Genomic DNA, 15,580 nt, shown 5'->3' with positions numbered 1-15,580 from the left:
GGGACTCTTCTCTTTACAGCTCTTGTGCCTGAGCTTGGAAATGCAGAGATTAATATAAGAATCTGGATACAATCTGCATTTCCCCCAAGCTCATTGAAATTCCTAATCACAGTTGGAAAATAAAGCTGGATATACACGGACCGATCTGGCATCTTGATGCTACATTCCGATTGTCTGGATCGGTCAAGTTTTTCCATAAATGTTCATAATTGAGAGGCGCAAAGTCTGCATGTTTCAGCTGTTCAGAAGGAGCACAGGAGAATCTTGTGCAGTGATCAGCAAAAGAACACAGGGAGAGGATGGGGGAGGCCAGGAGGTAAAGGCCCCCATACATCAGCAATCTGAAAACCACAATTGAACAATTTGAAGATTTATTGCCCGATTTTAGGATTTCCCAATCGAGCAATCTGTGCCCATACATTACAGATCTTTTTCAGTGATTTGCAGATCGATTGCAGAAAACACAGATCGGACAATCTTGAAAGGCCCATCAATTTACTGGTAACGGTCTGCAAATCTGCTGATCATGGCCATACACTAGCAATCTACAGCCCCAATCGATCTGTGAAATCCAACATGATGGACAATCAGATTTAACAATTCCAATCACTTTTTGGTTGCAATTTGCGATCTGTGAAGCCCATACATTTCAGATTTTTATACACAATCGATTGCAAATTGCACTATTGCTACAATCCATTTCTGATGTATAGGGGCCTTTACATGAGGAATGTTTTTTCCTGTAAACCAAAACTTTTCCACCTATATATGTGTTAAGCCAATAGCCATCTTAAGTAAGGGACTAAAAGGAAAGGTCCAAAACCCCTGCTGTAGACAGAAAATGGGGCATAAGGCCCATCTAGGTAGCCTGTTTTACAGGATGATAATTGTCACGCAACCAACAACAAGCAAATTTATGGATATAATTTGCTTATTTGCAGAATCTCATCTACCGAAATGACAACATTATCAACCCTTTAGATTTTTCTTTCAAGTATATTCTTGAAAATCTCCTTTACAATTATTCCAACTGTTGTTGAGAGACATATCATTAAATGATCCTTAGAGCATCTGAAGGCCCCCATACATCAGAGATGGATTGCAGCAATCGTGCAATTTGCAATCGACTGTGTATAAAAATCTGAAATGTATGGGCTTCACAGATCGCAGATTGCAACCAAAAAGTGATTGGAATTGTTTAATCAGATTGGCCAACATGTTGGATTTTACAGATCGATTGGGGCTGTAGATTGCTAGTGTATGGACATGATCAGCAGATTTGCAGACCGTTTCTAGCAAAATGATGGGCCTTTCAAGATTGCCAGATCTGTGTTTGCTGCAATCGATCTGCAAATCACTGAAAAAGATCTGTAGTGTATGGGCACAGATTGCTCGATTGGGAAATCCTAAGATCAGGCAATAAATCTTCAAATTGTTTAATTGTGGTTTTCAGATTGCTGATGTATGGGGGCCTTGAGAATTGTGCACTGGAGTCACTTCATGTGCTATCTAATTTGATGATTAAAATGATGAATGGCCAGAGGAGAACATGATATAGCTTACACATCTGTCAGCAATATAACAAATCTGAAATCAAGTTTGTACTTGGAACACGTGAGTGGGAAAAGTTACCTGAGGAGAATCAAAAGGATACCGACTGCCGAACTTAAATAAAAGCTGGAACTTTTCTCCTTCATATAATGTTCCTGGGGCACCTTCCATATCTACAATCCACCTGGAAAGTTATAAAGACAAGTTCAACTTTACCATCTTAAAAGGATACACAAAGTTGCAGAACAAAAAAAAAAGACTGAACATTAGATGGAGTTTTTACATTTTCAGTTTACAAGAATTTTTTTTTTTTACTTTGATGGTTAACATTAATTTATTTTAGACACCACAGGACAGTCCATCAGACAAAAGGTTTCAAAAGGCAGGGACAATTGTGCTTTATATAAAAGAGAACGTGAGGATCGTGCAAGACGCAGCACAATCTTCAGATAAAACCAAATTTTATGAAAATGAAATCTAAATACCCAAGTCACAGGGCTATGTGCAGAGCTATTTATTTCACAACACACTTTACGTTATTAAGTCAGCTAAAAGAAGCAGAAATCATATCTGTGGTTATTCAATCTGCACCAAACTCCTTTCCTTCTCAAGGCCCCCATACATCAGCAATCTGAAAACTGCAATTGAACAATTTTCAAGATTTATTGCCCGATTTTAGGATTTCCCAATCGAGCAATCTGTGCCCATACATTACAGATCTTTTTCAGTGATTTGCAGATCGATTGCAGCAAACACAGATCTGGCAATCTTGAAAGGCCCATCGTTTTGCTAGAAACGGTCTGCAAATCTGCTGATCATGTCCATATACTAGCAATCTACAGCCCCAATCAATCTATGAAATCCAACATGTTGGACAATCTGATTAAACAATTCCAATCACTTTTTGGTTGCAATCTGCGATATGTGAAGCCCATACATTGCAGATTTTTAAACACAATCGATTGCAAATTGCACGATTGCTGCAATCCATCTCTGACGTATGGGGGCCTTTACCTCCAACTTCCTATCCTTTCAACTTGCCTTTAAGACTCGTTTACTCACTCCCTCCCCCCACCCCTCCACCTTTCTTCCAACCATTAGTTTCCCCAGCTCTACTGCCATCTTGCTCTTTATGTCATCCCATTACCCAAGATTGCAATCTCTTGGGAGCAAGGCCCTGAACCCTTTGTATTCTCAATGTATTTATGTAATCTGAACACAGTCATCATTTAGATTTGTAAAGTAGTGTGATTGTCTGTGGCAGTCTGTACAAATGCATATTGTTGTACGTTTCACCCCTATGTACAGCGCTATAGAACCCGTGTGGCACCATATAAACAAAAGATAATAAAAATTTCATGGTCTTCATTCCACCTCTTTAAGATTATGAACAGTATAATTTAACTAAATTACAATTGTTTCATGTCCTGGAGCAGCAGGGCTAAACACATTAATAATGCCTGTTACTTGCTCATTTTTGTGTCTTATGTAAAGCAGATTGCATAATAAGAATTTACTCCCTTACTGTCAATATATTAGGAGACACTAAGGTGTTCTGTAACTACAAAGTCCAGGTCATCGCTGCTGATCAATGATCCTTTACAGTTTACAGGAGAAATGCAAACTGATATCTTCTAGTAAAAAACTAAAATAATAAAAAAAAAAACACAATACCACACATGCATTGAAGGAAAAAAAAAGGCTAAGGGGAGTATCCAATTAGCCCAGATAACCATTTTTGGAGAAATCCAAAAATGGTTATCGGGCTATCCTATTAGCCGCGGTTTTCGCATATGCAGAAAGTGGTATAGGAATTATCGTGAATTTCTTTTCACCACCAACCCTGAGCAGGTAATAAGTTGTGCAAAACCCCTATTTTTGGCTAAACCTGTCGGGACTTGGTGCAGAAACACAGGGACACCTTAATGACTAATTAGCAAAAGTAATTTTTTTAATTAGCTTAATTTGGCCAATAATGACATGTCATTTTTGGGGTGAAAAAGTAAAAAGTGTTGGAAAATGGGTTTAAAGTAGTGGGACAGGTATACGAGGGTGCTGTATGGATGAGACAAGTGTTTTAAACATTGCAGGTGCAAGTGACAGGTGTATTTTGCCTGTCATCCATGCAATAATTATCATGCGAATTGGTCATCTCCGGTTTTGCAATAGGACAGCACCATAAACAGGAGTGTGCAAACATGCGATAAGTGGGAAAATTGTGCGAATGGTCCCAAAAGTTTTCTCCGGAGAAAACTTACTTATCATGGCTAATTGGATACCCCCCTTAAAATAAGCAATGTATGTAACAATTATTCTGTAGACCAATAACAGAACTTCCTTTTCATTCAGCATTGTGTTGACTGCCCAAATCACCTCCACTTTTCCACCCAAAGCGTATAACTTTAAAGGCATTACGTTTTAAGGTTATACTAATGACCCCACCCCGGCTTTGCACAGGAGCAATTTCATCTTGCCAAAGCCCCCTGCATCTTATAACAACCTGCGCCATGTCACCACAGTCCCCAGCATCTCATCACAAACCCTTGCTTCTCACCAGTGTCACCACAACCCCCACTGCTGTAGCCCCTGGGATATGCTGGGAAAGACTGGAGGATCATGGATGGGACATTTGTATTGCAGCTACCGTAAGCATTATCAGTAGCTTGCCCCTGAGGCTGGGGCACCTATGCATATTTCCGCAGCCTCCATGCGTACCCCTCCCCAGCTACCGAACATGGCGATGAACAATGTACCCTGAATTTCCTGGGCTTCCTGTTTATCTTCCTCGCTGTAGTGCCTGTCTGAGAACAGCAATGATTTCCATGGGAGGTTCCTCCTGTTCACCGAGGGCGTGTGGCAGGTTCAGCATAGGGATGGACAACGGAATCCGATGGTTACTAACCATCAATGTTTTTACAATTTTTTTGATGGCGGTTCGATCTTTGCCACCATCGATGGTGGTTGTTTTTTTTGTAATTCCTGATAGCTATACCTCTCAGGGCATCTTCATGGGTTCATGGAGTTTGTCTCTCACTCTTGTCTGCCTCAGACGTGACCCTGTTCAATCCCTGGCTCCCTCCCTTCTCTAAGCTGCTGCCAAGCAACAGGGCACATTGCTATCTCTGATTGGCTCTCTGAGACAGTGAGTCAAGAGTGTAACCCTCGGCCCTGCAGCAGCAGTCACTAACACAGCACTTTTTTTCTGTGACTTCATTCCAAGCCTCATTGTCAAATGCTGTCTTGCTGTTTCAGCACCCTGGCTAGCTCCTATACAACAGCTTGGTGCAAGATATTTTTTCCCGTGACTTTGCTTCACTAAAATCGTCGCTGCTGTACTCCCTATTGTCACAGATGAATGTTTAATACACCTAAGCCTTGACTAATGCTGTATAGAATAGTGATGACCCAATCAAAAATCATCCAGTGGTTCAAGAGATTGCCTGAATAAACAGGCAGACTCCCTAAACCGGGGTCTTTATTATATTATATAAGGAGGTTGTTCCAAACATCTTGGAGAACTAACCACAGATCTTCTGTGGATGTAGGCTTGCTCAAACCTTCTGTCTCCTCATGTAATCCCAGACAGGTCCGATGATGTTGAGATCAGGGCTCTGTGGGGGCCATATCATCACTTCCAGGACTCCTTGTTCTTCTTTACGCTGAAGAACGTTCTAAATGACATTAGCTGTATGTTTGGAGTCGCTGTCCTGCTGCAGAATAAATTTTGAGCCAATCAGATGCCTCCCTGATGGATAAGCACCTGCCTGTATTTTTTAGCATTGAGGACACCATTAATCTTAACCAAATCCCCAGCTCCATTTGCTGACATGCAGCCCCAAATATGCAAGGAACCTCCACCATGCTTCACTGTTGCCTGCAGACACTTATTATTGTAATTTTCCACACCTGCCTAAAACTTTTGCACAGTACAATAGATAAGATAGATATTCAAATACAATGGTTTATCTACCATTGTCCAACTGCTGCAACATTCTATATTTTAGAATAGTTGTCCACTAGTCTGAGGCTAGGCTATAAAAGCAAAACTGAATAAAATGACCACTTCATGTCAACTCTGTTCATCAATTTTTAATTATTTATTTATTGTTATCAAGTGCATAACTTCCCTCCTTCCAAAAAAGTTTATTTACAGCGTGTAAGAAGAGTTGTAAAATCTGTCTGAAATAAAGGAAAGCTCACCAGTTATTTTTTTTCTTTATCATGAATAGGTGACAGACAGGTCTCTTATGTTAAAACAGTATTTTAGTTAAGCCAGTTACACACCTGTGCTAAGGTCAAGAGCGAGTCGCACACACATGGGCCAGATTCAATTAGCCACGATAAAATGAAAACTTAACGCCGGAGAATGGTTCTCACTATTCGCTAGTTTTGGTGCGATATTTTCACATATTTTCGCAATGCACGCTCCTGTTTTCCGCCCTATTCAATTACAAAAGACGCAAAAACGCATATGTGCGATAATTGTGCATGGCGAATCTTGTAAAAAGTATACCACATTTTGGGGAAATCACTACCTCATAAATAGTCTAACTGACATAGGAAATGTGCATTATTAGCCCTAATAAAAGTATTTTGGGTTTGTAAAATGTGTCAAAGTAGATTTGCATAAGTGTAGAAAAATGACAGAAAGCAATATTTTATGGAGAAAATAATTGGTGCAGTAAAATTGGCGGTACATTAAAATGGGTGCTAGTATATTTGTGTGTGTATAAATGGAAAATTAAAAAATACACCTGCTGCAGCCACCTGAAATCCTAAAAACACCTGTCCTATCCATACAGCCCCCCAAAACACCAGACCCAATACTTTAAATCCATTTTTCCACTATGGGCCATATTGAAGCCATAGCCGCGGTAAATTATAGGTACAATACATAAAATTGTAGTTTTTTGTAAAAAAAAAAGAAAAAAAACAGCTTGATACATAGGCCCCTTAGTCTTGCCATATCATCCCTTTAATTCAGGGCACATGTAAATTACACAGGTTCTGTGGCAGATTACAACCAGGTGAAATGAAGATTCAATACATTAGATCAGATACGATGTGATTTATATCCTCAATAGGCAAATTGGGCTGGGTATGGGATACCGACGCTCGTGATCCCGGTCAGTCAGAATCCCGATGACGGCATCCCGACAGGGTTAGCATACAGACACCTGTCGGTCAATATCATAACCCTACCTCCCTACACCCTAAACCTAACCCTCCCCCCCTCAGTGCCTATAAAAAAAATTTCTCCCGAAAAATAGATAAAGATAGGGCTGTAGGGTGAACCCATTGTTGAAGAATGTACTTTTTAACAATAGCCAAAATAATACGTAATAGAATTTCTATGGGTTGTAAAAAGTTGATAGTTACCGTGAGATGTCCTAATTTTATCAATTCTGGAGTCAATACAAGGTAATTAAACAGATCAGCTAATGTAAATTGTTTGATAGCTGTAAAGGCGCACATCCACATGTCGATTAGAGAAAGACAGTACGATTATGACATCGTAACCGTAGTCGTTCCCAATCCTCTGTAGTGCCTACACTGAACAATTAGTCGGTCAGTGTAGGCCCCCCGCTCATCCCTGAACATGGCCAATCTGTCGTTATCGACAGATTGACCGGCATGTTCGGGCGATGATTGATGCCGGAAACTACCTGCGGGAGCGCGCAACGCTGGTCGCTTCTGACATTATAGTGCACGATTAATGAGCAATTGCACGATTACGATTTCGTAATTGTGCAATCGCTCATTAATATCGCCTAGTGGATGTGCCCAGTAAGATTATTTTAACCTAAATCATAGATAGATTATAACTTGCAAAATAGACACAGGAGGTGATTTTTCATCATAAACAGCTTTTGTTATGTCACTCAGCCATTTATGGGGCCGGATTTCAGCCAGTATACATTAAACAACCGGGCAATTTTGCCAATGGTCAGGACAATTACCCTTCACCCCAGAGCACGCAAGATTGCTGGTACATCTTAAGAAGATTTAAAGAAAGACGGAACGATCACTCGTTCCTTCCTTCATTTTATGCACTGCACCGCATGTGGCATCGTGTGATTGGTCGTGCAGAAAGGCCAACAACACGACGGCACTGACGACACACGGGAGTGCACAATAGTGCATACATACTAGACAATGTGGACGATTTGTCATTCCAGTGTGTCTAAAATAGTCAAATCGTCCAATTTATTGTTTAGTGCAGTGATTCCCAACCTTGGTCCTCAAGGCACACTTAAGGCACACATCCAATAGCAGACCAAAAAACGACTGCACGATTACGACATTGTAGTCGTGCAGTCGTTTGACAGTCTGTGCTGTGCTGTGCCTACACTGAACGAGCAGTCGTTCAATGTAGGCACATCAATCATCTGCAAACATGCTGACGTTATCGTCAGGTTGTTCAGCATGTTCGGGCGATGATTGGTGTCAGAAACGACCAGCGGGAGCGTGCATCGCTGGTCGTTTCCGACATTAATGTGGCGGATTCATGCGCGATTGAACGATAACAATATCGTAATCGTTCATAGAAATCAGCTTGTGGATGTTGCCCTTAACAGTTCTGGTTTTAGTGATATCAATGTTTAAGCACAGATGGTTCAATCAAAATAACTGAGGTACTAATTAAGTCACCTGTGCTCAAGTATAGCTATCCTTAAAACCTGGCCTGTTAGTGTGCCTTGAGGATTGTGGTTGGGAATCCCTAGTCTAGTGTGTACCCATCATAAAGATCACATTGGCCTGTGGCTGAAAATGTACAAAGGCCTATACTGAGAAGGAGAGGAGCTCTAACCAGTGCTGTGTGACCAGAGTCAACTGCAGGTGTACACCCCATACACCATCAGCCTCACTGTCTCCCCCAATACATAAAAAATAGAACTAATGTATAATTTTGTGATAAAAGTCAAAAAACTATTTTAATACTTATAATTTATAGCTGACTGTGTGACCAGCTAGGCAGTTGGTCATCATCATGCTGATGATGGGCCTATTTTTATGTGGAGGCCAAGAGCTGTAGTTCCATCCCCCCCATTGTCAATCTGACCTGACCATTTTGAAAATTCCTATCAGTTATCAACTCTATCTGCTGATATGACATCTCACAATGTAAGGTATGCTTACTTTAACCTAAATGTTATGATAGATAGATAGATAGATAGATAGATAGATAGATAGATAGATAGATAGATAGATAGATAGATAGATAGATAGATAGAGGCAAAATGCATGCAGGAGTTTATTTTTCATCTCAGTATACTGACCATGTGACTTGTTATATCATAACCAGCCTTTGTGATGTCCCTCAGCTTTGGTATAAAGATCACCATTTTCAGGGCCGGATTGTGTCTGTGTGTGTTACGTGCCAATATAACCATGTACACAGCTGAACAAGGCTTATTTATTGTCCAGACTTACTGGAGTTAATAAAGGTTCATATCGGCACGTAACAAACAGACACGATGAATGTGGACTCCTCAGTACACACCACCACTGTCAGAAGCAGGAATACTTACTGACTAGCAGTGGTGGCTCCAAAGCTGGGGCTGCAGCAGAGTCCAAAATTTAAACAGGGGAGCATCACCAACTACCATCCTCACTGGTTATATCCTCCCTGGCAGTTGGTGTGGCTCCCCTATTGGAATTTGGAATGTGCTGCTAATTAGGGTTGTGAACAGCTGGCCTTCACGTCACGCATGCATAAACAGCTGGCCTGGATGCTAATGGCGAACACTTTCAACACTTGCTATGATTTCCTCATATTTCTCATAGACCAAGGTATGTCTGTCACATTTCAGTAAATTACGGCAAATACTTTAAAAGTAGTAAGTAAAACTTTGGGGCCAACAGCGAGTGAAACACCCTGTATCATTAGCGAAGCTGACCGTTGACTACAATAGCAGTTGCTGGATGACTATTTTTGACCAGATTATTACAATTACCAATATCAATAGTTCTCAATTTTTTAGCAGCTGATGGAGCCTCCCCAACAAGGTGATTTGAGGCTAATTTGGTCTGTGGTTGTCAGATGCAGCAATGAATAGCAGATTGAAGACTTTGTTTTGGGTGTGGTTGCTTATCCAGTCACCTAGGAGTCAGTAAAGAGCAAAACACCACCTGCAGAATATCTTAAATGTCTATACGTCACCAGTGTAAATCAGGGAGAGATTGTCAGGTTGTATTGTGAGGAGTTACTACGGCACTAGCAAACGTCAGCAGCACTAAGCTTTGTGTTTCCGGTTTTATTCCAACGACATGGGGACAGTTGTCATGTCTTCTGGGTCTTATATAAAAGCATGCAGATTTCCTTTAAAAGCTGTTCAAGTCATTGGTATTCATCAGTATATGCAGTGCCTTGCATAAGTATTCACCCCCATTGGCTTTTTACCTTTTTGTATTACATTACAACCTGTAATAATAATTATTTTTTTAACCTGAATTTTATGTGATGGATCTGCACAAAATAGTCTAATTTGGTGATGTGAAATGAGAAATATATATAAAAAAAAAAAAAGATTCGGAAAATTGGCATGTGCATATGTAATCACCCCCTTTGCTATGAAGCCCCTCAAAAGTTCTGGTGCAACCAATTACCTTTAGAAGTCACATAATTAGTGAAATGAAGTCCACCTGTGTGAAATCTAAGTGTCCCATGATCTTTCAGTATAAACACACCTTTTCTGAAAGGCCCCAGAGGCTGCAACACCACTAAGCAAGAGGCATCACACCATGAAGACCAAGGAGCTCTACAAACAAGTCAGGGACAAAGTTGTTGAGAAGTACAATTCTGGGTTGGGTTATCAAAAAATATCCAAATCTTTGATGATCCTCCGCAGCACCATCAAATCCATCATTATCAAATGGAAACAACATGGTACCACAACAAACCTGCCAAGAGAGGGCCGCCCACCAAAACTCAAGGACCGGGCAAGGAGGGCATTAATCAAAGAGGCAGCACAGAGACCAAAGGTAACCCTGAAGGAGCTGCAGAGTTCCGCAGCAGAGACTGTTGTATCTGTGCATGTGACCACAATAAGCCGTACATTCCATAGAGCTGGACTTTATGGAATAGTGGCCATTACTTAGTGATAAAAATAAGAAGACACGATTTGAGTTTGCCAAAAGGCATGTGGGCGACTCCCCAAATGTATGGAGGAAGGTGCTCTGGTCAGATGACACTAAAATTGAACTTTTCGGCCACCAAGGAAAACGCTATGTCTGGCGCAAACCCAACACATCCCATCACCCCAAGAACACCATCCCCACAGTGAAACATGGTGGTGGCAGCATCATGCTGTGGGGATGTTTTTCAGCAGCAGGGACTGGGAAACTGATTTGAGTCAAGAGAAAGATGGATGGTGCTAAATACATGGATATTCTTGAGCAAAATCTGGTTCAGTCTGTCTGTGATTTGAGACTGGGACGGAGGTTCACCTTCCAGCAGGACAATAACCCGAAACATACTGCTAAAGCAACACTCGAGTGGTTTAAGGGGAAACATTTAAATGTGTTGGAATGGCCTAGTCAAAGCCCAGATCTCAATACAATTGAGAATCTGTGGTCAAACTTGAAGATTGCTCTTCACAAGCGGAAACCATCCAACATGAAGGAGCTGGAGCAGTTTTGCCTTGAGGAATGGGCAAAAATCCCAGGGGCAAGATGTGGCAAGCTCATAGAGACTTTTCAAAGCGACTTGCAGCTGTAATTGCCGCAAAAGGTGGCTCGACAAAGTACTGACTTTAGGGGGGTGAACAGTTATGCATGCTGAAGTTTTCTGTTATGTTGTCCTAAATGTTGTTGGATTCACAATATTAAAAAAAAACACAACTTCACAGTTGCAGGCAAGTTCTGTGAATGAAATGATGCACACCTTCAAACAATCCATCTTAATTCCAGGTTGTGAGGCAACAAAATATGAAAAATGCAAAGGGGGGTGAATACGTTTGCAAGGCGCTGTAAGTGTTCTATGGACTTTTAATTACCCCTTGTAAAGGATAATTACCTGGATAAGTAGTGCAAGATTATTATCTGTAAAGAAAGATAATTACTACAATTTGTAGCATAATGAAAATGCCTTATAAGCTTATACCTTCCAGAACGTTTAATGTTTTTGATGTTATGTTTGTATGGTACCAGAGAAAGACAGTATAGTAAAAAGGTCTGAGTAAATAGGTCATTTCCCTATAAGCATTGCACAGAGATTGTTATGCTACACAAGCAAAACCATCTAGCACATGGCCATCTAAGATACACACAATGCTATACGTCTGTAGAAAGAAATTACAAGTTTAGGATCTTGTGTGCATCTCCAATTTGCTTGCTCTCTTATGTATCAGTAGGTCATATCCCTAAAGTCCCCTATCCACTGGGATCCAAACTAAGATGTGCTTTTCTATCTGTAACACTAGTAAACTAAACTAGTATGGAGACAGAATCAGCTGGCTTTAAAGAACCTACACTCACTAGCATTTGCACTTGGGGAGTTTGAACGGAAGTGCCTTTTTTTTGGATGCTGCATGATCTATTTGTGTTCACCATAAAGGAATAGATTGTAGTATTGCATAGGTTCCCAAACGCGGTCCTCAAGGCACCTCAACAGTTCAGGTTTTGGAGATATCCATGTTTGAGCACAGGTGGTTAAATCAAATTGACTGTCACCTATGGTCAAGCATGGATATCCTTAAAATCTGGACTGTTAGGGTGCCTTGAGGACTGCATTTGGGAACCTCTGGAGTATAGACAAGGGGCACTTAAAACGTGATGACAGGCAATTAATTTATTGGGTGGCCAGCCTAGTGAGCTCAGTCCCCTTGCTACAAGGACACAACAGAAGCAAGCTTTTGTATTGGGAGAGGTTATCACCATCTCTCATTCTATTAAGTCTTCGCTTGCCTTTCATTAATGATATATTTTTTCTAAGATTTACAAATGTAACCACATAAATATTGCTTAATATTTACATACAAATAGGAAATAAGGTGCATGCATTTTGAAAATGTAAATTTTAGCATGGGGTTTGCCATTGATGGTTTAGCCCCAATCAATGGTCTGCGGCATATAGTGAGTATTGAGTGGTTTCACCATCGATTGCCAACCACCGTTGGTATATCGATTGCTGAGCGTGATGGTGAAACAAAATGTTTTGCACATGCGTGGCCGCCTAATGCGCAAGTGCAAAACACAAACCATGGATTAATTCTGTCCTATGGTAAAAACCATCGACCAACAATGGCGGAGCCTGCAACAAAACCGAAAACTGGACCACACATAGTGATCCCATGTTTCACAAAACTGGACTACACATAGTGATCCCATGTTTCACAAAAACTGAAACATAGGATCACTGATCCCTATGCTAACCTGAACGTCGTGTCAAATAAGATTTTATAAAACACATGATGGGTCATGAAAACAGCAGGCACTGTTTAGCACAGGGATTGTGACGAGAATACCAGAGGGCAGTCACTGACGGGAACAGAGGAGCCGGCTCAGTACAAGTACCTAAATGTGGTTCCTGTGTAGGAGTTGCGGCTCAGTACAAGGGAGCTGGTGTCCAAGTGGCAGAGATCACCAGAGTGCAGCCCACTGAGGGAGGGAGGGAGGGAGCCAGCTGCCTAGGGAGAGACAGATCAGACTTCTACCCAAGCAGAGCCGGGTACTGGAGCCAATAGATAAATCTCTGTCTTTCTATCTACCTCTACACCAGGGGTTCCTAACCACAGTCCTCAAGGCACACTAACAGTCCAGGTTTTAAGGATAGCCGTAATTGAGCACAGGTGACTTAATTAGTACCTCAGTCATTTTGATTTAACCATCTGTGCTTTAGAATGGATATCACTAAAACCAGGACTGTTGGGGTGCCTTGAGGACAGAGGTTGGGAATCACTGCTCTACACACACACAAAACAATCAGCCATAACATTAAAACCACTGACAGGTGAAGGGAATAACTTTGATTATTAGCATTCCCGCTAGGCTAATTCAACGCGGTGCCGCACCCTGCCCTATTTCTAAAGGGCAGAAAGCACCCTGCCCTCCAGCACGGCGCCCCGCTGAAACATCCTGCAGATTTCGCCCCCCTCCCACAGGCCGCAGTGTCCCATTCACAATGACCGGGCATGTTCGGAAGTGCCAGGCACGCCACCAAGACAGATGAAAAGGGGCCGCATCATAAAACAGACACTCCCTTTCCTTGGCCACGCCCCCTTTACAGGCGCGCCCACAGAAGTGCCCTTTATCTAGGTCTGGCGCCAGACAGAGTGAACACTAATTATGTTGTCCTATGTTACAATGGCCACTTTTAAGGCAGCAAATCAACAGTCATTGCTTGAAGTTGATGTGTTGGAAACAGAAAAAATGGGCAAGCATAAAGGTCTAAGCAACTTTGACAAAGGTCAAATTGTGATGACTAAACGACTTTGTCAAAGCCTCTCCAACACGGCAGGTCTTGTGGAGTAATCCCAGAACAGTGATTAGTACCTGTCAAAAGTGACCCAAGGAAAAACAACCGGTGATAGGGTCATGGGTGCCCAAGACTTATTGATGCACGTGGAGAGTGATGGCTAGCCTGTAGCACAAATTGCTGAAAAGTTAACGCTGGCTATAACAGAAGAGTGTCAGAACACACCGTGCATCACAGCTTGCTGCATAGCCACAGATTGGTCAGAGTGCCCATGCTGACCTCTGTCCACTGCCGAAAGCGCCTACAATGGCTCGACCATGGAACAATGGAAGAAGGTGGCCTGGTCTGATGAAACGCATTTCCTTTTACATCATGTGAATGCCCAGGTGCATGTGAGTCGTTTACCTGGGGAAGAGGTGGCACCGGGATGCTCTATGAGAAGAAGGCAAGCTGTAGGAGGCTCTGGGAAATGTTCTGCTGGTAAACTTTGGGTCCTGGCATTCATGTGCCTGTTACTTTGACATGTACCACCTACCTAAACATTGTTGCAGACCAAATACACTCCATCATGACAACGGTATTCCCTGATGGCAGTGTTCTCTTTCAGCAGAATAATGCACCATGCAGTAATGTTCAAGAATGGTTTGGGGAGCATGACAAATTTCAAGGTGGCCCCCCCCCTCACACCTTACAGGGCTTAAAGCATCTGCTGCTAACGCTTTAGTGCCAGATACCACAAGACACCTTTAGAGGACTTGTGGAGTCCATGCCTCAATGGGGCAGAGCTGTTTTGGTGGCATGAGGGGGACCTACACAATATTAGGCAGGTGGTTTTATTGTTAGGGCTGACTAGTGTATGTATCTATCATATATAGATATTTCTTTTCCAGCTCAATATGTTGAAGCATACAAAAAACGATAGATCCGCACAACCATTTAGAAAGGTTAAATCCTAATGCATTTTAATGTAGCAGCCAAAAATGCATCAAAAATGCAATAGTTCATATAAAGTGCAAGAAGTGCATAACAAGGTACTTATCAGAGCACATCATGTTGAGCTGGAAAATAAATATTAGTATTCACTGTTGAGATCCAGCACCCGCCTTACATGATTGTTTGTGGAAGTTTGCGCAACTTGTTGCTATGATATCACATATAGAGATATACTTTATAGGCAGCGTGGGAAATCAGGCATTGAAGATGATCTGCATTACCTACTTTCACTAGGACTTGCTACTAATGCCTAATGTGTTATTGATAAAGTGGTCTTGCTTCAAATGATTCGTTTTCAGACACTAGCACTGGCATTCTCACAGTTCCAGGCGGTTTGCTGTAAAGCAAAGATTTTATAGCGAGTTTTCTATAATTAGAGGGAGACTGAAAAAAAATGGTGTCCCTTACAATGTAGGAAATATTACTAAAAAATATCTCTAAAATGCTCTTTAAACGGCAGGCAGACTAGAATGTAGTTTTTTTTGTTTAAGTCCTACATAAAAGCCCCCAAATCAAACAATCCTCATTACTGCAGCGATTGGAATGATATTGGGGCTATGTGTGTTGCAGCAATGCGGTATGCTGTAGATTTATTTTTTTCAAACGCGTTAGATCTGC

At 41.6% G+C, this 15,580-nt stretch overlaps 1 protein-coding gene across 2 annotated transcripts in view; it reads right to left on the bottom strand.

Annotated features, from left to right (window-relative positions):
- The window catches only part of UBE2W (ubiquitin conjugating enzyme E2 W), a 58,382-nt gene that overhangs the window by 19,179 nt on the left and 23,623 nt on the right, over positions 1-15,580 (bottom strand). For both annotated transcript variants that reach the window (XM_088471436.1, XM_088471435.1), the window contains exon 3: positions 1,633-1,735. In XM_088471436.1, coding sequence (XP_088327562.1) covers positions 1,633-1,735 — 103 coding nt within the window. The remainder of the gene's footprint in view (positions 1-1,632; positions 1,736-15,580) is intronic.

The sequence above is a fragment of the Taudactylus pleione genome, unplaced genomic scaffold, assembly GCF_031769625.1.
Source record: "Taudactylus pleione unplaced genomic scaffold, aTauple2 ptg000114l, whole genome shotgun sequence".
NCBI lineage: Eukaryota > Metazoa > Chordata > Amphibia > Anura > Myobatrachidae > Taudactylus > Taudactylus pleione.
This window is presented reverse-complemented; position numbering and strand designations above follow the sequence as displayed.